Source organism: Mauremys mutica, chromosome 19 (genome assembly GCF_020497125.1).
Source record: "Mauremys mutica isolate MM-2020 ecotype Southern chromosome 19, ASM2049712v1, whole genome shotgun sequence".
NCBI classification, from domain to species: Eukaryota; Metazoa; Chordata; order Testudines; family Geoemydidae; genus Mauremys; species Mauremys mutica.
The window spans coordinates 25,303,453-25,326,922 of NC_059090.1; the positions used below are offsets into that span (position 1 = coordinate 25,303,453).

At 55.1% G+C, this 23,470-nt stretch overlaps 1 protein-coding gene across 5 annotated transcripts; it reads right to left on the minus strand.

Annotated features, from left to right (window-relative positions):
* Positions 1-14,559, minus strand: NEK8 (NIMA related kinase 8). Of its 5 annotated transcripts, none has more exons than XM_044994092.1 (15): positions 14,393-14,559; positions 13,130-13,335; positions 11,843-12,075; positions 9,637-9,768; positions 9,220-9,428; positions 8,590-8,669; positions 7,849-8,030; positions 7,426-7,576; positions 6,546-6,622; positions 5,190-5,307; positions 4,748-4,898; positions 4,272-4,435; positions 3,874-4,032; positions 3,460-3,618; positions 1-1,219 (listed from the first exon to the last, which is right to left on the minus strand). In XM_044994092.1, the coding sequence occupies exons 1-15, from the start codon at positions 14,557-14,559 to the stop codon at positions 1,191-1,193; spliced, it is 2,217 nt and encodes a 738-aa protein (XP_044850027.1). In that variant the 3' UTR covers positions 1-1,190. The 5 variants fall into 5 exon arrangements, with proteins under 5 accessions (XP_044850027.1, XP_044850029.1, XP_044850031.1 ...); XM_044994094.1 differs by having other exon boundaries at positions 14,476-14,524; XM_044994096.1 differs by lacking the exon at positions 14,393-14,559 and adding an exon at positions 13,796-13,895.
* Positions 14,560-23,470: the final 8,911 nt, after the last annotated feature.

The window sequence follows — 23,470 nt, forward strand, 5'->3', positions numbered from 1 at the left end:
GCGAGTGAAAGCACAGCCTTTATACACAACTGACTGGCAAGTGTGTCCTAGCAGAGTGAAAAGGAGGCCTGCCAAGATAGATCAGAGACAAAGCTCTTCAGCAAATGGCCCAGAGTCTGGTGTCAGTAAAAAATGGGAATGATCCTTCTGGTTACATCGAAAGAGAACCCCAGTTTCTGGCAGGAAGACCCCTGGGGAGGGCCGCCTCCTTCCTCCTGGTCAGATCGGGGCTAGACCTCCAGTTACTCACAGCTGCTTGCCGTGATACTGGTGAGTTTCAGTTGCAGAGGTCTAGGCTGTTGGACAATGAACTGGTCACTAGCAGGCTTTAGAGACCTGAGAACAAACCTTAGCTGGGGCATCCAGAACTAAGAGTTGAAGGACCCAAGTCAAGCTGTGATCGGAGAGTTAAAGCAGGCACTTGGGAAGAAAAGCCCAGGGCCAAGCCGCCTACACACGAGATCACTGTTCTCGTTGGTTCTGGTGGCTGGCGAAGGGCCAAGTGGGTCACGGCCCCAGAACTTTGGTCGCTTGAAAATGCAATGAACTCGGTCAACAACTGGGCCAAACATTCTTCAGGAATAAATAGACTCTGAGGAGAAGAGTTTTGCACTTAGTCACCCCTCACAGTGCCTGGGGCCATAACACCAGACGTTCCGGTGCACACGCTGACAGCTCCCTCTGACACCAAGCTGCCAGCCCACGCTTTGTAACCACAGTCAGTTTTCACGGAAGTGTGAAAATAAACCGAGCCCCTTCTTGCTGGTGGCAATCACATATGCAACGCCACAGTAAAATCACTTGAGTGGAGCCCGCTGAATACAAGACAGGTCGTGATCACCCTTCATCATTGATGGAGAGATGTGGCCTGTCCCAGCAGGCGCTGCTCCATGGGGCAATGTCCCGGGGGAGGCTTCAGGTTCCAGCATGCAGTGACCCCTGTTGATCTGAGTGGCTTGACATCTCTGTATTAACGATAAGGGCCTCAGTTCTGTGCATTCCATTCTCTCTAGATTAGGTGTTCTCCGGCTCCTGGCAAGCACCAGCGCACTCCAGAGCCCCGTCCTCCAGGCCTGAGTAAGATGGAGGCAGGCAGGAGAGGATATGCGCGCCATGCAGGTCAGGAGATCAGAAGGAAGCTGGCTATGTCCATATGGAGGCGGTGCAGTTCACTCCTCTCAGCCCGTTCCTCACTGGGGGCCCGACTCTTCCCCTGCAGCTGAAACACAAAGGGCAGAAACCAGGGATAAACACAGGCAGTGTCCGATGGAGCACTCCACCAGGGGGCTAAAATCAGCAGCCTCCTGTGGCTACCAAGCCAACAATCAGGCTGACAGGCTTTGTGGTTCAGTAGCCCAACTTTCTTGCTGCCCCGGGAAGCCACTGTGAGGCCTCATTAGTACACAGAGCAGAGGGTGTGGGGCTGGCATCACAACTGCCATGTGCACTGGTGCTAAAGGATTAACAGAGGCCCTTTGTCTTCATGTTGATTCTAAAGGGTCTTCTGGGGGGTAAAGAAACAGTGACTCCTTGAGATCTGTGCCCCTCTTTCTCCCCCCACTGGGTTAGCCCCGAAGGGGAAGAGAGACTCTCTCCAAAGGAGTTCTGTGCCGCTGGACAGGCTCCCACTTCTCATTGTTAATTCATTAGTGGTCCCTTCCTGACTGGGGTTGCTTCGGCACAGAGGTTTGCACTGCTGAGGTCTGACTGGAGTGAGCAGCAGGTTGCAGTACAGAGCTCACAGCAAAGCGGGTCGCAGGTACTAGTCCAGTCCCAGGCAATTGCAGCCAGGGAGCAGATGCCAAATGCTGGGAAGAAATGTACTGAATGGTGACCAAGAGAGAATGACAAGTTGGAGCAGTAAGGAACCACTGTCTCCTCAGCACAGAGGTGCTTGTTAGTGATGGGCCTTTCGCACGCCCCGCGTCGGGGGACTAGGGCTACACCACAAGCAGAAGGTTCAGACAGGTTCTCTCTTCTGGGAAAAGCTTTCCAACCCGACACTTCAAACCGCCCCATTCCGTGGGCTTTCCATGCTACCTGCACTCGGTGCCCACGGAGCAGGGCAGGGCAGGGCGGGGCGCTGTTTTGCTGCTATGCATTTGGGTTCAACGATAAATCAGGAAAAGACTGCGAGGCGCTCAGATGGGACTGGGAGTAGGGGGGCAGATAAGGACCTAGGCTGGATTGATACAGATACAAGACTGTTTTCTGTAGCTTAAGCAAGGTGCCCAGTGGAGCGTGAGGGAACTAGAAGCTCCTCCCTGCTGGGGACAATTAGCCCGCTAGCAGGGGACAGGGAAAGGGAAAAGCCACAGTCCACACTGCAGGGGAACGAGCAGACCCAGGCCCCCTGCACGTTCCCTGGCACAGGAAGGGCAGGTCCGACTGTGGGCTTACTTGAACCACGTAATGATGCTTCCTTCAGACCGAGGGACGAGAAGCCACAGGCCGTTGCTATTTTTATCAAACCACAGAGACGATCCAGGAGCCAAAACGATGCCTCAAATCTCAGTTTCTATTTAGGCAACTTCAATTGCTCTGAAAGCGGCTGGCTTGGGAAATGCTTTGGCTCCATAAACGCGGCAGCTCCCTGCAGGCTTCCCCTGACCAGCATAGCAGGAGGGCATTAGGAATCCAAGGGGCTCCTCCTTGGCTCAATATCACTACCGTGGCAAAGGGGTGTAGCACACAATGAGAGATGGATTTTGTGCTTTGCCTGGGGCTCACCATGGAGTCCAGAACCCAGCCAGCTGGTAACCAATGGGGGGCTGCAGAGGTGCTCCAACCAGGGGGGAGTGGGCTCTGCACCACTCAGGAGCTCATGTGCTCCCCCTCCTTCCACTAGCTGATGCTCAGTGACTCCAGAGAGTGCTGCATGCCGCACTCCCAGCTCGGGAATAGGTCTCCAGCCTGTGACCAATCCCCAAAGCGCAGACACTCTAAACACTTGGTACAGGACGTCCGGACTGACGGGGCTGAGCAGGGACCCACTGCAGTGGGGGCTGCTCCGGAGCTCTGTGGGGCCAGGGTTCACTGTAGAGGGGTAAATCCAGATTGCAGAGGTGTTGGATTCCCTGGTTATTAGCATTTGGCTTAAGGAAGAGCAATGGAGCACCTCAGCTAGCCAGGGGCCTGGGCGGCAGCACCCCGCTTCCCCCAAAGGAAATCCCAGAGTGGCAAAATCTGGAGGGGTTTAGTCCAGAGGCAAGTCAAAATGATGCCACGGCAGGCAGGAGCGTCCCAAGGATCTGTGGCCCAGCAGGCACGGAACGAGCAATAGAGCATTAGTGTCCCCCAAATCACACAGCATAATTAGCAAGGAGAGCTGCAGAGATCAGAGGGCAGCGGGGGCCCCCACTCTCTGCCCCCACCGTGCTGCCGGGCATGACCCCTCTAGGGCGCCAGGCAGGGCCTCAGTTTAAGTCCCCTGAGCGTGGCGAAGAACCCTATACTCACGTTTTACTGCCAGCAGTGTGTTCCCATGGCAGCAGGCAACAGAGGTCACCAGGTAGGGGTGGGTCTCCTCCAGCTGCACAGGCCTGGGAGTCCTGGTCTCCTCATCCTTCCTTCCCAAGCGCCCGCGGGCTCCTTTCCCCCAGGTGTACACCTCTCCCTCTGGAAAAGAGACATTTGGCTACAGACGCTTTCTCCCAGACTGACCACGAGCTCTGCTGACCCTCCTGTCTCAAGTTACGGAGCAGAGTGCCCTGCCGAGCCGAACAAGCGTATCCCCCATGCCCCTCTCAGAGTGGCGGGCCTGCAGTCTGGAGCAGAGCAAGGCTTAACTCACCAGCAGCACTAACTCCTTGGCTAACAGCTCAAGAAAGCCAGGGACTGCTGCAGAACAGGACACCAGGGCTTCAATCTCACCTGCTCCAATGGCCACAGTGAAGGCATCGCCACAAGCCACCATGGTGACCTTAATCGCTTGGAGTCCCACAACCAGGTAGGGCACACGGCTGGTACGGCAGGTGCTGGTGCCAAGCTGGCCGTGTTGGTTGCTGCCAAAGGTGTAACACTGGCCAGAAGCTGTCAATGGGGAAGACAGAAATGAGAAGTCAGCGACACTCGCCTGGTCAGAAAGCAGCGAGATGGCACCAGAAGAGGCCAGTATTCCAGCGTGTTTCACAGCGCTGAGCAAGCTGCCCTCACAGCCCCAAAGGTTCCCAGGCCGACTCGCTGTCTGGAACCCAAACCGCACGGCGCAGGGGCCAGTGTCCCCCCACACTACCCCTCCCAGCGCAAGTTTCCAAGGGCCACCTCCTCACCTGTGACTGCAGCCGAATGGGCTGTTCCAATATCTGCACACACCACTGGCTCTTGATTTAAGGGCCCTGACTGGACACACGTGAAAGTGGGAGCTTCTTCCACCTGATCCCCCAGGGACGGCTCCGCCTCCTCCGCAATCTTATCCAGGCCCAGCTTGTTAAACCTGCATGAGGAGAGCAGTCCCGGGGCTGAGCAAACATCACATATTGTAGATGGAACTTCTCCAGGATGCCTTGGGCCAAAGCCATCCCGGGCTAGCTGCACTGAAGCCAAGGGATGCTGAGAAACGTACCATTACTGTGATACAGGGCACATTCTTGCTCTACACCAGAGCTGTCTGCAGCTCCAGAGAGATACCCATTACTGAGCTTCTTGCGCCGCTGGAGACAGGACACTGGGTTAGATGGGCCCTGGGCTGATCTGCTATGGAGACACCTCTGGTCCAGAAGGCAGGGAAACATCCCTCTTTTCTTACCTGTTGCTCCCACAAGCAAGAATCTGGTTCTTCACCGTCAGGACCATGGAGGAGTCAATACCACAAAGGACTTTCTGAGCCTCGTGCTCAGGCGGAAGAGCTACCTGCTGGGGAGAATTATGGGAATCCAGAGTTCCCAGCCCAAGCCGACCTGGGCAAAAGAAATCGTTTAAAGAGACTTTGTGTGTCAAAATACAAACCAAAGGCATTTCCCCGAGTAACAATATCTAGAGGGGTGACTGCAGGGGCCTGGATGCGGGACACATCCAGCAGGGGGCACTGTGTGTAGGGGGCAGGCACCCTGGCTGTGGGGAACTGCTGGGTGCTCCAACCCGAGTCAGTTTCGCACAACAGTTACTTTCCAAAAAGTGCACACAGGGAGATCAGTAGGGAGGAAAATTACCCCGATCATGCTAAGCAGTGGCAGCTAAAATCCCCTTACCATTGTCCCCTCTGCCCCAGGCAAACACTTCCCCTTCATTGGAAATGGCCAGCACATGAGACGCACCACATGCCACCTGCACAATTTCGTAGCCCAGCAGCGCCTCCACGATCTTAGGCTGGTAGAGAAAAGAACAGCATTAGTCAGCTATGCCCTTTCCCTGTCAGCTCTCTGACTGACACCTTACTACAGCAGATCTGCCTGCCCGGCGGGCGCTGCAGAATGGCAAGGCAAGGTAGCAGAGCTCCATGGATTTTCTAGTTCCAATCCCAGGTTTTACCCCATATGAACAATATTACATTCCATAGTACCCTTTGTCCCAAGGGATCTTAAAGGTGCTTTACAAACTATGTATATACAGCACAAAGGAAAATGCAGCCACCTCTGGGGTAAACGACAGCTGCCAGACAACCAACTAGCACAACAGTTTGGGGAGCAGAAACGTGATGCCAAAGGCAGCAGGGCAAAGCTCTACCCTTGCGACAAAAGCCCATGCAAAGCAGGCAAAACTGGGTTATAATGTTTCACCGGAAAGATCCACACTCAGGGCACTGCACGGAAACCACTAACTAACTCTCCCGTGAGGCAGATGGATGGAGATTCCCCATTTATCTTCTCACCTTGTTTTATCCCTGCTGTGATAGGGTCAGATCTAACACATCCCTCCCATGGGCCTCATCCTCCTCAATCTTCTCAGGGAAAAGCACCATTTGCTTAGATATGGTTGCAGCCACCAATCTACGCTCCTCCACAGCAGCAAATGGGAGGTGTGCGCAGCAGAAGCCAACGAAGCAGCGCAAGGTAGCACAGAGACAAACAGGCCCAAACCCTCATCCCTGGCTGGATTTCCCATGCTATGGCCACCAGCCCGCCAGGGTGGGCTGGGAAACAGCCCAGAGAGGGGAGGGGGAAAGGAGAGTGCCTTTACAGCTCCAGCGCTTTGTCCCAAGCAGGGACGCGTGGCTCTCCTTTGAACACTGGCTCTATTGAAAAACAAGTTTCCCAGTGACCCGCAGCAGCTGCAGGGCTGAGACTGAAACAGCCAGGTGTGTGATTGGAGGCAGCGGCAGAGTCTGGGACCCAGCCAACAGCAACCACAAGCAGCTCTCGACTTCACTCGGCATGTTGCAACCCCTCATTTAAAGACATCTTTGTGCAAATGGGGAGGGAGAAGCAGGATGAATAGCAGCAGAACAGAGCTGGGGGAGGGAAGGGAAAGCATCTGGTTCCAGAGCCCGCCAGCGTCATTTGGATGCACACAGCAGGACTGCTGCAAGTCCGCTCAGGGCCTGGGAGAAGCTGGGCACACGACACAGTCCGTATTTATCGGTGTCCCCAGCTCCTTACGCTACAAACCTGTGTTACATCCGTGAAGTTTCCATGCCCCAAACAACCATTACTGCCACTGCCAAAAGTCATGATTATCCCCCTGTCTGGAAAAGCAAAATAAAGCCCTGTTACAGCCACTCACGACACGCCATGGGTCCACACAGCCTGGGGACTAGCTAGGCCACAGACCACAGCATCCAAGCAGTCCCAGCGTCCCTGGGGAGCCCGCGCTGGCTGGCAGACACTGCAAATCCCACACGGATGCCTTGGGCTAGCTGCTAGGGGGATACTGCAGAGGGTTAGGTTTGGATGGGGCTCAGGGTTCTTGAGCGAAGAAGCCATAAATGTGCTGGGACAAGTCACCCTACAAGAACTAACACAAACAGGGGATGATGGGCAAAGCACTGAGATAACATTATTCCAGCTGGGTACCAGGAGCCTCTCAGTCAACAGTCTGGAGAGGTGTTAACACACAGAGCCCTTCCTTTACGGGCCACCCAGCCCAGGGGCAGCAGGAAGCGTGGTCAGAGATAGGACAAACACACACATCTGAAGTTTGCCAGTTGCAAATCTGTCACTTATTCCCCTGATCCCCAGCAGAACTGCAAACACACCCGGCTCCCCAGGGGCCGTCCCTGTGCAAACAGTGCACATTCCACGCTGATGTCACTCAGCCAGGCAGCTCAGACCAAAAGCAGCTTTCATAGAGTTTTCAGCCCCTCTCCCCGGGTGCTGCTGAGGACACCTGGCCCTGCAGGGGGCTCACAAAGACTCACTGAAATTGGGAAGGGCTCTCTGCCACATGGACTTTGGGACTAGAGCCCTGCTGGGCATGCCCCGTCAGCAGCTGCACCATCCCAGGCCGGCTGCCATCCGTGCAGGGGGGCGGCACAGCTCACGTCCATACCTGTCAAGCAGGTTGTGAAGAGGTCACCACAGGACACATGTTTGATAGTCACTCCGGACTGGCCTTCCAGGAAGCGGGACACAAACTGAGGCTGGAGCTGCTCTGTGGCCCCTGGGAGGGAGGGGCCTCCAGCGGCACCCACTGGGGAAGCCTGGCAGGGAGAAGCCAAAGGTTCTGAAATGCACTTCGCTTGCAGCTGGGCTTGGATGAAAAGAACAAGTTAGGGGCAATAAGGCCACCCCCACCTCCTGCAGCCTCAGTGGTGACCAGGAGCAGCCAGGGATTCGCCTGCTCACTGGGGGGGGATGTGGGGCCATGGCATGTCTGGAAGCAGCTGCACTCCTCCTCCGAGACCCTCTGCCCAAGCCCGTTTGCTGACAGTGGCTTATTGCCCTTGGCTGCCACCTGCTCACCATTGCTCACCTCCCACATGATGAGCCTCCCTGATTTAGTGATGCCGGCCTTCTGGGTTCTCCCTGCAGAAACCTGCACCACTTCTGTGTTGAGCATGGGCAGGCGGAGGGGGGTGGTGATTCCGCTGCCCCAGGTGTAGATGGAAGACAGGGGAGGTGGGATTCCAGTCCTGGCTGAGCGAACTCGAACTCCTAGGAGTCCAAATGAAATACCATCATCCCAGCTTGCCACCCCCAGCCCTCCCGGGCAAGCAAGTGACCCTAGCCATACTATCCAGATGCCCACCCGCAGTGGAGGACAGAGGGGCTAAATCAGCTAGCAAGAACAGGGCCTGGAACCTCTGTCTGAGGCTCACCGGGCTGCAGGGAAGGCTGCTCACAGCAGCTGGCCAGGGCGATGCCAGCAGGAGGAGGGGAAAGTAGCCTTCTACTCTAGAATTTCCAGAGGGTAGATGGGGTGCTACAGCTCTAGCTATTCATCACCCAGGGACCCTCAATTCCCAGCCTGGGTGCGCTGCAGCGCAGGGGAACTCAGGCTCCAGACAACAAGGGCAGGAAAGCCTCTGAAGGGGCTGATCGAGAATAGCCGCTGAGCCCCACCAGCCTGGGGCTGGAGTACAGGTTCTCCGAGGAAGGGGATTTAGGGTGTGAAGTGCCTGAGTTTCATCCGGCAGAGGATGCCACTGATGGTCAGTACAAAGGATTCGCCTTTGAAATGAAGTTCTGCTGAATACACTGTGCCCGGCCTTACCCCTGGGCCTGGCGCTTGTCACTCTTCCTCCCGCTCTGTGGTGGGTCACTGGTGGCACTGTAGCTAATGGCTTCTCAGGCCTGTCAAACCGAAAGGCACAACTTGTGACTGTTCCCTCAGGCAGCCTGGCCAGCATTAGCACTGGGCTCACAGAGGAGCGGGAAGCTTTATCATTAGGGCAGCGTGAAGTGCTGCGCATGGCCTGGTGCAGGTAGTCAGGGCAGAGTTTCCTGGGGACAGTTCTTTAAGACCGGCCGGCTGGCTCTCTGACGGCACCATGTCCTGTGTGAGGTCATGCTGGCCCTAGGGTAAGGGTGAGCGAGCAAGTGCAACACCATTCAGCAAGCTCCTGAGACCGGAGGTGAACTTGTCCTCCCAGTGACACCCCTCAGCAATGCACTCTCTCCTGAGCCCCCGGGCTGCACAGCAGCACCAGTGCTGGGTCCCGTTAGTCTGTATGCACGTCCCACAAGCACAGCTGAGATCCCTAGCTGGTCAGTGTCCCTTCCCAGCTCCAACCAAGTAAAGAACTGACCCTCTCAGAGACCTCCTGGGAGCTGTGGCAGCCTCTCCAGCCCCACTCCCCCCCTTGCTAGGCCCCAGAGAGATGAGCGCAGCAGCACCACTTGCCTTCTCATTTTGACACTGCCCACATCAGTGTAAAGGTTCAGAAGTGGCCTGATGCAGATGGCCTGGGCCATGATCTCATTCAGCTGGGGCCGTTTGGAAGGGTCCAGGTTGAGCATGCTCAGGATGAGCTGGCGCAGGTCTGGGCTGTATCGGTCTGAGATGGGAGCAAATGTCCCACTCATGATCTTTAGCACCAAGGCGGGCAGGTTCTGGAGAATATGGAAGGAAGATAGACACACATGGTTAGCAGAACCCTGGCTGCTGCACGGGCAGAGGGGCAGGAAACGTCAGGAGCAACGCAAGGTCTTAGAGAAGAGCACTGCAGGCTCCGTGGGAATGCAGCAGGCACAACCCAATGTGGACGTGTTTCTGGAATTCACGTCTCTGCTTTAGGAAAACCCCAGGCCCCAGCCTTACTGCAGCTTCAAAGGCTCTCTTGAGACTGGCAAGTTCGTAGAGCACACAGCCCAGTGCCCAGATATCGCTCTTCTGGTTGTAGGGTTTCCCTTCACACAGCTCTGGGGAGATGTAGCACGGAGTCCCCACAACCTAAGAGAAAGAGGCACAGATGTGTGATGGCACTCCGAGTCCAGAACCGTGGCAAGGAGAGCTAAAGATCAACACTCATTACAAAAATGACTTGACTACAGCACAAAGGAGCCAGAGTTCTAGGTGAACTGGGAGGGGCATTAGTTTCCCTGCTACTGATTACTGGCCGATGATCTTCCCATGATAAAATTGCTGGAGGATTTACCGTTTCTGACACTAGTAGAGCATGGCTCCCTCTCCCATTCAGCACTTCGCTCCAATGTGGACTCCTAGCCAACTGAGGGGCTCAGATCATCTAGTGATGCCAGATCAGGTTAGATGGGGAAAGAAACTGAGGTATCAGGCAGAGAGAAGATTAAAAAAGAAAAAACAGGACATTCAGCCACCAAGCATGTGTGTCATATCAGCCCGGTCCCAGAAGAGGCTCTCTGGTGCTAACTTCTTACATAGCAGCACTTTCTACCATCTCTGGTTGGCTAGGAGACTCCATCCCAGCCTGCTGGACTGGGACAGAACCTTGGTTATCCAAGACTCTGTCACATCTCATCTGGACTACAGCAATGCAATCCACCTGGGCACAAAGGCAACAGGCCTCAGGAAACTCCAGCTAGTACAGGATGCCACAGTGAGTCTCCTCAGCACCACAGGCCATCATGAGCTCGGCAGGCCTGTCCACCACCCTCTGCGCCGCCTTTCTGTAGCTTAAGAGTCAAGTACAAGAACTCAGTCCGTATCTTCAAGGTGCTCAGTGGCTTGGACCCAACATATCTAGGAGCCTAAAGCTTCAGGATGAGGACTGTGGTCAATGACTCCAACCCTCTGGAACAGTGCGACTTTTTACCCCAAGGGCAAAACTGGTCTGTGCAGGAGGAAGAACTTCCACAAGGCCAGTACCAGACTGTGGAACAAACCTCCCCAGGAACTACGGATCATCCCAACACCCCCCATCCCCTCCCGCTGCAAGTGCCAGGCACCTGCCTCCAGCCAGCCTTCTCCAGCACAAACACACAGCAGCAGGGATATTTTTAAATAAAAAACAACACACAACAACAAAGCCCTACCAAAATGAACCAATCCACACCACACACAACACTCCCCTGGGGACAAGGAGGAGAGCAAGAACAAGCCACATGTGACAGTTGTTGTAAAGCACTATTGGAAGGCATTCAGACACTATGGAAATGAGAGAGATAGGAACTGACAGAATCATGTTCATGACTGCAGCAAGGCAGGCTATCAAGGGAGATTAAGGGTCTCTCTACACAAGAAGATCTGTTCTTACTTTGGGTTAAAGTAACAGTGACGACGCACCCACTCAGCTTTTAACTCGGGTTAACAGCTCGAGTTAAAGCCTGTAGAGCAGCCTGGGGGTTGAACTCCAACTACTAGCCTGTGTTAAAAGCGGAGTTGCTGTGTCTTCACTCGTGTCAAGTATCAGGGCGTAGCCGTGTTAGTCTGTATCCACAAAAACAACAAGCAGTCCGGTGTCACCTTAAAAACTAACAGATTTATTTGGGCATAAGCTTTCGTGGGTAAAAAAACCCACTTCTTCAGATGCATGGAGTGAAAGTTACAGATGCAGGCCTCTCCTGGAATTGACACCTCCTCATCTATTATTGGGAGTGAACTACACACACCCTGATTGAATTGGCCTTGTCAACACTGGTTCTCCACTGGCGGGGTAACTCCCTTTTCTTCATGTGTCAGTATATAATGTATAACTGTACATTATAGCACATGTAACTTTCATCCATGCATCAGAAGAAGTGAGGTTTTTTATCCACAAAAGCTTATGCCCAAATAAATCTGTTAGTCTTTAAGGTGCCACCGGACTCCTTGTTGTTTTTGTGTCTTCACTGCTACCCTAACATCAGTGAGCTAACCGGAGTTAGACACCCATAGAGCGGAAAGATTAGCAGCCAGTAATATTGATTATTTACTGACTTGTCAAAATCTAAATCACAATCGCTGATGCAACCCAATCTCAGGCCCACTCTCCTCACATGGAGGCACAGAAACAGAACAGATCAGATCAGATGGAAAGAACTTCCCCCAGACCTCGGCAGATACGCACCGTGTAGGCTTTGCTCTTGCTGCTCAAGATTTTGGAGATGCCAAAGTCTCCAATCTTGACAATCATGCGGTGCTTGTCCAACAGAATGTTCTGAGTCTTTAAGTCCCGGTGGAGGATCTGTTTGGTGTGAACATGATGAAGGGCCAGTAGGATCTGCACAAAAAAGTGCAGGATGGTGTCTTCGTCCAACAGGGAGTTGCAACGTTTATGAATAAACTCTGCCAAGGTGCCACCTGGGATGGATGGCAAAGGGCAGAAGGGCCATCAGCAAAGGAAGTTTACCGGGGCTGGCATAATCTTAACCAAAAGTAATGGAATTGAGTCACAGTATCTTAACTACACAATTGCTGCTGAATGAGCCAAGGATGTCCAAAGTCATAGAATGCACCAATGGAGCATACCAGCATTCTCTGAATGTAAAGAGAACAATAGCAGCACAGCACATGGGATGCAGGACCAGCAGCAGAGGGGTTAATGTTAGCACCACACTGTCAATGGCAGTGCTGCCTCCAGGGCTCAGCAGGCAAAAGAAATGCTAAAACCATACATATCAGAGCACTGTGAGGAAGCAAATGTCAAAGGGAGAACAAGATAAGCCTGTTCTGCATAGGGAAATTCCCCTTGTTAAAGTACCCACATGCTACTTAAAGGGGCCCTGTCATGTAATGCAAGCCCAGAATTCAGGTTTTGTAGGAAGCAGTTTTACAGACCCTAACGTAAATGTTTTCTTGATTCCAAATGGCAAGGCAAATCTTGTGTTTATTTGAATTGACACTGCTCCAGGCAGCTCTGCCACTCCAACACTGCTGCCCAAAAGGGAAGCAGACAACAAACAGAAGGGAAACGGACAGAACCCCCAAGTGAAGAGTAGAAGGGAACACACAGATCAGTGATGACAAAGATATTTTTAAAACCCTTTCCGCTGGGATAAGCGCTGGCAATGCTAATAATGCAAACGTATTTTACAATGTTTTCAAAGAATAGGATTTTCAACGTGGCCAGGTCCCTTTGAACAACAAGCTTATGTTATCCTGGGGACCTCCAAACCATTTCCACAGCAGCCTTACATGGGATATGCTACAGATAAGGAAATAGGTGACAAAGGACAGGAGTGAGCACCTCTTCCAAGGGAAACAGCCTTGCCAAACAAAAGTCAGGCCTGTCTCAAGTACCAGGGACATTGCTGGATTCTCCTCACCTTCAGAGCACACAACCTCCTGCTTTTATGGATGCCTTGTACCAAGCAGCTCCATCCCCAGCCCATGCCCTTCCTAGCCAGTGTCCCACCTGGTGCATACTCCATAGCAATCATAAGAGCCTTGTCTTCCAGGAAGTTCTCGTAATATTCAATGATGTTGGGGTGATTCAGGAGCTTCAGCACCTGGCACTCATTCTGTGCCGCCAGCCGCTCGTCCTTCGTCATTTGCTCCACAGGGATCTGTTTAATGATCACTAGCTTCTGGTCAGCCTTGCGCAGACAGAGGTGCACTATTCTGTAATAGCACAAAGCAAGGACAGTCTGCATTAAAGGGGAGACCAGCCATGCAAGAGATGGGATGGGAAGTAGCTAAACAAGGAAAGGGGTGACCAGGCCTAGAGCCAGAACGAGTGATGTGAAGTGGAAAACAGCACCAGATGTTTTCCAAATGCATGTGTCCAAAAACCAAGAGACACAAGCAACACAGGAACCATTTCACTTCCACTCCTCCCCCAAACTACAAGAGGAAATAAATGGAGTGTTTAGAGCACAGAACTCCAGGGCTCCTTCCCCAACCTTGACACTGTCCTCCTGCATGCACCTAAGCAAGTCACACCTGGTCCCAGTTTCCTCACCAGTAAAATGGTAATAATAGTGATTCCCCACCTCTCCGGAGGCAGTGCACTGAGTTAGCGATGCAGAGTATTATGAAGACACTAACTGTGAGCCCTGCTCCAGTTACACATCCCCAATACCTTTGGACTAAGATGCTCGGCTCTAGACATCCGGCCCCAGGAGCTTTATCAGTGAGAAACACAGGCCTCCCACTAGGCCTAGCAGACCATGGTCTGTTATCTGCCCCCAGCCCACCCCCGCGCTCCCCTATCTGCCCCCAGCCCATCCCCCCGCGCTCCCCTATCTGCCCCCAGCCCACCCCCGCGCTCCCCTATCTGCCCCCAGCCCATCCCCCCACACTCCCCTATCTGCCCCAGCCCATCCCCCCGCACTCCCCTATCTGCCCCAGCCCATCCCCCCACGCTCCCCTATCTGCCCCCAGCCCACCCCCGTGCTCCCCTATCTGCCCCCAGCCCATCCCCCCGCGCTCCCCTATCTGCCCCAGCCCATCCCCCCACGCTCCCCTATCTGCCCCCAGCCCACCCCCGTGCTCCCCTATCTGCCCCCAGCCCATCCCCCCGCGCTCCCCTATCTGCCCCCAGCCCACCCCCGCGCTCCCCTATCTGCCCCCAGCCCATCCCCCCGCGCTCCCCTATCTGCCCCAGGGGCTCCCTCCTGTCTTCCGGTCCCTGATTGGCTGCGCCGGGTGGGGGGGAAGCTGCCGCATCATCATGTACCGGGGCTCAGCCCAGGGTGTCCCGTCCCCACATGCCACGTGGCAGCGCTGCCGCCCCCGGGCTCGCGGGAGGGGGTGTCTCACCCAAAAGCTCCTCTCCCCACCACCCGGATCCGCTCGTACTTCTCCATCACCCCCCAGCCCCGGCCCGGCTCCCCCCATCTCCATGGAGACACTTCCGGGCTCCACTACGGCGGCCGCGGAGGAACATTCCGCCGCGTTCTCCGCACTGGGACCCCCTCGCTGCGGATCTCGCCCGGGATCGCTGCAGGGGGCGGGGGGCAGCAGAGCCGTGGCCGCTCACAGCAGCGGGGTGGGGAGCCCCGGGGGCACCACGAGGGTGCTAATGGCCCCAGGGTACTAGAGGTACCCAGGGAGGGCGCCCCACGGCTCCCAGCGCCCATGGAAGGTGCCCCACAGCTCCCAGGGAGGGTGCCCCATGTCCCCCAGCATCCAGGGAGGGCGCCCCATGGCTCCCAGCGCCCATAGAAGGCGCCCCACTGCCCTCAGCACCCATGGCAGGTGCCCCACAGCTCCCAGGGAGGGTGCCCCACGGCTCCCAGCGCCCATGGAAGGTGCCCCACAGCTCCCAGGGAGGGTGCCCCATGTCCCCCAGCATCCAGGGAGGGCGCCCCATGGCTCCCAGCGCCCATAGAAGGCGCCCCACTGCCCTCAGCACCCATGGAAGGTGCCCCACAGCTCCCAGGGAGGGTGCCCCATGGCCCCAGTGCCCGAGCTGGGGGAAGATGGGCTCAGGCAGCGATGCCCCCGGCGGAGGTGCTGTCAGCCCCAACAGTTCAAAAGTCACAAGTCAGGCCCCAAAACTCATGAGATTGGCTTTAAAATCTCAAAACAGGTAACACTGTGCAGTGCTGGGATCCTACCCTTTGCCAGCTTGTTTCCGGGCACTCCAGTCCTGGCCAGTGGGCGTTGCCAGCTCTGGGGAGTGGCTGGCGAGTCTTGCGGGTTTTGGGGTGTTGTTAGAGCCCCCAGCCCCTGGAGTCAGGGGATTAATGAGAATCCCGTAGGGGTTTGTTGTTTTTTTCCAGTAAGTTTCGAGCTGTCATGGTCGCAGAGGAGTGTGAGCATGTGCCCTGAACCCAACACAAGGTGAACACCGAGAGACCCCCACACTCTCCTGAGTTTTGGGGCCTGACTCCTGGTTTGGCGGGGGCTGAGGTTGGCAGCACCACCAAGGCCCCCTGGGGGTTAAGAGCCCATTGGGAACTTCAGCAATTTGCCATTCCTGCAGAGGGCAGGTGAGATCAGTGAGTGGTGCAATCCCTCAGCCCAGCCCTTTTCCAGGGGGTGCCTGACTCATCTGAGACCTAAAACAACCTCAGACCCACCCTAACCCAATCCTGTGCTCTGTCTGATGCTGCAAATCATTGACAAAACGCTGAATCAGGAAGCTGAGGTGACTGGGAGCTGTCTACGTGCTGCCCTGGCGCTCCTGCGCCCAGCCCAGCCCACTCGCTGCTCTGAGCTGCCAATCGCCCACAGCACTTGTTCTCCCCAGCTGCACTGCAATCGAGTTGGGACGGTGCACGGTATGACCCCATCCAAGCTGCCATGCAGATGGGATCTGATGCCCCAGGGCGTAGCCCAGCTACAGAGGTCCCGTCCTGCTGTATCCATGTCCATAGGTTAAGGCTGATGGAGAGACGGCTTTAAACGGCAAGTGCCTCTGGCAGCTCGCAGCCTCTTCTCTCTAGGAACTAACTTTTGTAGCCAAGAGCAGGGGACCAGCCAGCCACGCTCCACACTGCAGGCCCGTGCATGCTCCCTCTGCTTGCTTGCAGCACAGCTCATCGCCAGGCACAGGGCTGCTGAGCCTGGGTACCGCTGCGAGCAATGCCCTAACCTTTCCCAGCCCCCCTCACCCTCTCTGGGTCACTGAGGCCTGGTGCTGAGCTCCTCCCTCAAGCTACCTGGGTCTCGGGTCCTGGCACTGGGCTCCCCACTCACTGGGACCTGGAACTGCCCCCCCCACCGGTGGGGTCACTGGCTGCCACCCCAACCTAGGCCCAGAAAGGCCTTTGTGCACCGTCAGTGACACCCTGTCCACGACCCCGGACCTAGTGAGCGTTCAGGACACAGTGAGGCAGCCAGGGCTCCTGCTCCCATCTGCCAGCCCCTGGGCTGGAGCCGCCCTGCCAGTGACGGCCAGTGCCCCAAAGCGGCCCCTGGAGCTGTAATTTAGCGTGAATTCCTGTCTGCTCTCCCAGCAGGGCAGGGCTGCTCAGGGCAGGGTGACACCCACCCACCCTCGCCCCACCTTCCTCCCTAATGAAATGGCTCTTTATTGGGCTCAGTCACCCTCTGAATGCAGCCAGGGCTGTAAATTGCTAGGTCCCTTTAATCTCAGTTAATTGCCATGTGCCTCTGGGGCGATTAGCTGCTGTCAGGGAAGGAGCAGCTGATGGCTGGGTGGGGGCGGGGGTGTCTTTGTTCAACAGACAAAGGCAGCAGTGTAAACGCCAGCCTGCCGCCCTGTCCCAACAGTCTGGGCTCTACCTGCGTCTCCTCTCAGAGACGGACAATCCTGCCCAGACAGGGCCAGGCCTAGTGGGCAGGAAATGCCAGCTACCGATGGCACTCAAGGGATGGGGCCATGATAGGCAAACTCCCCGTCCCTGGCCTGGCATGGTGCTGGCTTGGCCCAGTAAGTAGCTGAATCCAGAACCCGCAGTCCTAGCAGCACTCACCCCTTGTAGGCAGCTGCACGCCAGGGCTGGGCCTGCAGGAGAGGTGGCTGTGCTGAGCTGTGCAGCGCAATGCTGGGGACCCCAGGCTCCTGGCTACTAGTCCTGACCCCTCTATGAAGTTGCTGTGTGGCCTTGGGCCAGTCACTTTGCCTCCCTATGCCAGAGTGAGCCCAGCTGTAAGAGTGGGAAACCTGCGTGTGGCTAAGGGCAGGCTGACCACATGCCTGGGTGTTGGCACAGCAGCGGCGGTAGCAATGGAGCCGTAGTCATTATTCAGCTCGTAGCAGTGCCCAGAGGCCCCTGGCGGGATCAGGACTGTGCCAGGTTGGATTGTTATTCATGAACGCTGCTGCTATTTTATTGCTCCCATAAGCACTGAGATTCCTGGCAGATGCCACTTACCTTCCTGAGCAGGGAGCCGGGCAGGGCCGGCAGGTCCCCGGCTGGGAGGTTAGCCAGAGTGGGTGGTTTGTCGGGCCTGCTCCTGCCAATGGCACCAACGGGACAAGACTCAGGCCCCTCGGTCTGGGTGATTCGGCAGGTCCAGGAGGCAGCCTGCTGAGACAGGCAGCACAGGACTGCTCTGGCAGGCCGCGGGGGCACCACGGCCTGTGAACACCCCTTTGTCTCCAAATCCCATGGTGTTAAAGCACTTCGCCTCCAGCTCTGAGGGTCAGACTCTGTTACCTGGCTCCTCCCCTCCATGCCACCGTGCATGGATGTGCCCAGCCGGCTGCTGGCAGGCCAGGCCCAGGGAGATTCTCCTCCCACTGGGGCAGACAGACTGTCGTGTTACACTCCCTTGGGCTGGCAGGGGGCAATCAGTCGGCTGGCGAGAGCTGTGCTGTGCGGACCCCGTCCCGTCCCAGAGGGGGATTAACGGGCAGCGAAGGAAAGGTGGGGTTCTGGTTCATTCATCAGGAACGGTTCATGCCTCACTCTCCAAGCCCCACGTGGGTGGCACGTGGGAGAAACCAGGTCTCTTCCCCGCACAACACACTCCAGAGCCCCAGCCTCAAGATATGGCATCTGGGAGTCAAAAAACCCCAGCAGGTGTTTGGGGGTGTCCGCTCCTGAGAGGCCACAGAGAGAATGGATTAGCCCAGCCTGCCCCATGCACCACACAGAACGGTTACTCCGGCTGGGAAGCCAGGACTCCCTAACCTTTCCCACCCTGAGAATCTGCCACTTGGATCCCAGGGGATCCCCTCCCCAGCCCCACACTCACTCCAGAGGAGGAAGGGAGTTAATCTGTAACTGGCTGCAGAGCCCTTGAGCCTTTGCAAACAGAGCGCAAAGGGACAGGCCTGCCCTGCCCTCCCCTGGCAGCTCAGGGGAGCGGGACCCAAGGTGGAGGGCCCTGGGCAGAGAGTGCCAGGCTGATAGCAGGGCACGAGATGAGCAGGGGCAGGGCAGCGTTACATCCCAAAGGAACTGGCCCCACAGCCTGGCCTGAACCCAAAGGAGCTGGCTGTGGGGCTGGGCTGCCCTGACAGGGGAGTCTGGTTCAGAGCCATGTGGGTTTGAGATAAACATTGCGCCACCCACACTCAGCCACAGGGGTCTGCACTCAGCATGCCACGGAGAACAAGAGCTGTTTGCCTCCCCCTTCCTGGCTGCATCAGGCTCACACCAGCTGGCCCCAGCAGCAAGGGACACTGGGGGGGCAGCTTGGGGCACTGCCTGTGTTGATACACCCGCTGCTCAAGCCAGTCCCTGCCCTGAGGCTCGGCCTGTTTGTTGTCACAGAGGGATGTGGCTCTGGCTGCTTTCCCAGGACCTGGCTTCTCTTTTCACTGCATTCTTGGGATACCTCTGGACAATGGCAGACACCAGCATTGCCCTGCAGGGCCAGAGGAGCCTGAAGCTGGCCCGGACCCAGCAAGGGTGTGGGGCAGCTGCACACAAAGGAAAGGAATTCACCGCAGAGGGGCTGGGGCTGGGGCAGTCACCCTATTCTTAGCAGAGCGAATGGAAATGCCATGCCATGGGTTGGGCTCCCACAGGCTCTGAGTGGGGCCAATCCATCAGCGTGCATTGGCTGTCACCCTATAAATCCCATCCAGAGACCCAGGCAAACAGTCCAGCCGGTTCTCAGCTGGGTGAGCACTGCACAACACTCTGGAAGGGAAGGGTTAACAGCAAAGGGGGAGTGGGGCCATGGATTCCTAGAGTCCATGGCCAGAGGGACCACTGATCATCTAGTCTAACCCCCTGGATAGCAAGGGCCAGAGACCTGCCCCAACGAGATTCCTAGGGCAGAGCTGTTAGAAAAAAACAGCCAGTCTTGATTTAAAAATTGCCAGGGCTGGAGAATCGCCCATGACCCATGGTAAGTTGTTCCCATGGTGAATTACTCTCATCATTAAAAATGGACACCTTATTTCCAGTCCCAATTTACCTGGGTCAGTTTCCAGCGTTGGATCCTGCCTGATCCGTCTCTGCTCGGCTTAAGAGCCCAGTATCAAATACTTGTTCCCCGTGTAGGCACCTATAGACTCCGCTCGAGCCACCCCTTCCATTACAGCAGAGGTGGCTCTGTCCTAGGCCTGGTCCCACTAGCCCCATTGGCCCTTATGTAGGGCAGCCTCCCTGGGCATGTGTGGGCAGAGGGCCCAGTAAGCTGCCTCTGGGGTGTGAGCTGATTACTGCAGCAGCACACTGCTGGCCAGGTGCAGTATAGAGGTTTTCTGCCTGTCCCTGAAGCACAGGGCTTGGGCTCTTGCCAGAGGCAGGACTCCCTGGGGGTGGAGGCCCAGTGCTCTGATCCTGGAGCCAAAGCACCATGCTCCCACACTCTGCTCCCCCCATGGTCTGCGCCTGCTGATGGGTCCAGCTTGCTGCTGTCCTGCAAGGGGAGGGCTACGATGCCCATCACCTCCCTGTGACACTCGGCTGCAGGGCCATGCCGCTATCTGGAGGAGGGTGCTTAGGACACCTTAGGTCCATGGGGACGAGCCGTGCCAGTGATGGGGTGAGGCCAGGAGCCGGCCCTAGCACCAGGAAGGTCATTAGGGTGGCAAAGGATGGGCTAGGCTGTGCCCGGCCGGGGGAAATGGTCTGCAGTGGCACGGGAGAGGAGAAGTAAGGCTGGATTCCCCCGCCTCCCCCCGCACGCTAAGGGCTGAGCTCCCTGGGGAGAGAGACTAGGGCCGGAGCCTGTGAGAACAGGCCCCAGCTAACTGCTCTCCCCCTGGGAACCTCCAGAAATGGAGGGGGACAGAGACCAGGTCAGTCACCACTTCACACCATGTGCCGCTGCCGCCATCTAGTGGCAAACAGGAGGAGAGCTCCCCAAAACCCAAGCCCCAGAGACACAGCAGTGCAGGGGCTTTGAGGTCAGTTCTGAGCCCCAAAGGCGTGTGGAGCGTGATTCCCTAACAAGCCAGCCTGGCACCAGAGACTGGCAGTGTGGCTGCTCCCTGCGCTCCTTCCCAACTCCCCTGTGCCTCACCGCAACCAGGTACACAATCCGCACTGATTCCCCAGCCTTAAGTGTCACATTGTGCAAAGGACACCCCCTCGCCGCAGGCACCGTGTCACTGGCCATCTGCAGCACCGAAAGGCCTGAGAAATCCTACTAAAGTCTGAGATAAAGCTGCTCTTTCCCATCACCCCCGGGAGCACCTCAACCCCCAAGGCCTGGCCTTGCACCTCCCCTCAATCACCCAGGCACACAGGAATTGCAAGACCCAGGGGCCATCTAGCCCAGTATCCTGTCTCCGACAGTGGCCAGAACCAGATGCCTCAGAGGAAGGTGCAAGAACTCATCAGCAGGCAGAAGTGGGGTAATCTGTCACCTACCTTAGATTTCATCCTGGGCTCTTATAGTTAGAGATTGGCTTGAACCCTGCAGCATGAGTGATGTGGAGAAAGTGGATAAGGAAAAGTTATTTACTTATTCCCATAATACATGAACCAGGGGTCACCAAATGAATTTAATAGGCAGCAGGTTTAAAACAAATGAAAGGAAGTTCTTCTTATTATAGGACTATAACAATGTTTAAAAGGGAACTGGATAAATTCATGGTGGCTAAGTCCATAAATGGCAATTAGCCAGGATGGGTAAGAATGGTGTCCCTAGCCTCTGTTCGTCAGAGGATGGAGATGGATGGCAGGAGAGAGATCACTTGATCATTGCCTGTTAGGTTCACTCCCTCTGGGGCACCTGGCATTGGCCACTGTCGGTAGACAGGTACTGGGCTAGATGGACCTTTGGTCTGACCCAGTACAGCCGTTCTTATGTTCTTATGTTCTTCACACAGTGCACAGTCAACTTGTGGAACTCCTTGCCTGAGGTGGCTGTGAAGGCTAGGACTATAATAGCATTTAAAAGAGAACTGGATAAATTCATGGAGGTTAAGCCCATTAATGGCTATTAGCCAGTATGGGTAAGGAATGGTGTCCCTAGCCTCTGTTTGTCAGAGGGTGGAGATGGATGGCAGGAGAGAGATCACTTGATCATTACCTGTCCTCTGGGGCACCTGGCATTGGCCACTGTTGGAAGACAGGATACTGGGCTGGATGGACCTTTGGTCTGACCCAGTATGGCTGTTCTTATGTATGTTCATATAGTTTAATACCCTTCCGTAAACAGATGTTGGCATTAACCACCGTAACTCTGGATATCCTTATTATCCATATACATGTCCAGTCCCTTTTTGAATCTTGCTAAATTCCTGTCCTCTCTGACATCCTGGGGCAATGAGTTCCACAGTCTAATGATGTTTTGTGAAAAAATATTTCCTTGTATCAGTTTTGAATTGACTACCTTTTAATTGTATTTAATGTCCCCTCTGATTTTGTGTTATGGGAGAAGAAGAGATACTCATCTACCTTCTCCAGACCATTAATTATCATACAGGTTTGTATCATCCCCCCCTCTTTTCTCCTTTCTAAGGTACTAATCACAATCTTGAAATCTCTCTTCATAGGAAAGTTTTTCCAGCCCTTGATCATTCTCATTGCCCTTCTGGTCTCCAATAACCATTTTGAGATGGAGTGACCTAGATTGCACACAGTATCCAGATGAGGCCACATAACTGATTTATATAAATAAATATAAATTAGTCTTCATCCCATTCCGTATACATCCAAACATCCTATTTGATTCTCTGACTACAGCTGCACATTGCGCAGATGTCGTCCTTGCACTGTTCACAATCATGCCCAGGTTCCTTTCCAAAGCTGTTCCTACACCTCCAGAACCCCGTACGCTATAGACATTTCCCCCTCCAATGGACATTACTTTGCTTTTGTAGACAGTGAATTTCAGTTGCCACCATGTTGCCCACTCGCCTAGCTTGTCCTCTTTGATCTGAACTAACGTAAATAACTTTGTGCTAACTGCAGACTTTGCTGCTCTCCTGCTCACAGCCCTATCCAGATAATTAAATCAAACAGCACAGGATGTAGGACAGAACCTTTAGGCCCTGCTGTTAGCCTTGCACCATCATGAAAATGGACAATACTTTGCCTCTCACCCCATGACAATTTGGCTTCTTCAGTAGTCTCTTGTGCGGGATCTTGTCAAAGCCCTTTTGGAATCTAAATAAATTCAGTCAAACAGTTCTCCTCTAGCCGTTCAGGTGCTGACTCGTAGAGTTTTAACAGATCTATGGAACACACTTTTCCTGACTACACCTATTACACAGCTTTCAGGTGTATTTTTACTCTTACTTTAATTACTGTTTCAACCACAGGTACGGCTGACTGCTCTGAAATTTCCAAAATTGACTCAAGGGATTTTGGGGGTGGGAGGGAGGTACATTTGCTACCTACCTTCCAGTCCTCTGGCACAGTGGCTGTTTTCACAGAGGAGAACCTTGTCCTTGAACTCCCCCTGAACTCTTGGGTGGACCAGCTGGGCCTGGTGCCTTCCTGCTTTTTAAATGATCAGCTTGTTTTACCACCTCTTCTTCGGACACCTCAGTCTGGGAGAGATCCTCACCCTTAGTGCCAGAAAGAGCAGATCCGAGTAGGAATCTCCCCCAAAACCCCTGTGGGGAAAATTGATGCAAAAAAATATGTTTGTTTTTCCCCAATGTCCTCATCTTCCTTAACTGCGCCCTTTAACCCTCTGTGATCTATCAGACTTGCTATCAGACTTTTGAAAGACTTACAAAATCTCTTGTTCCTTTTAACTTCTTTAGTTATTTGCTCTTCAAAATCCACGTTGGCCCTTCTAATCCCCCCTTCCATATCTGCGGCCTGCTGTAGGTCAGGCTCCTATTGGCGTCACTCGGGCCAGATTTCCAAACAGGGAAGGGTCTGTGTTTGGCTCACGCAGCCCCTGGATCCGGGCCAAGCAGCCAGATGGGCTGACTCCTGGCCACCTGGCTCCCTCGCTGGCCAGCTGTACACAGGCCGTC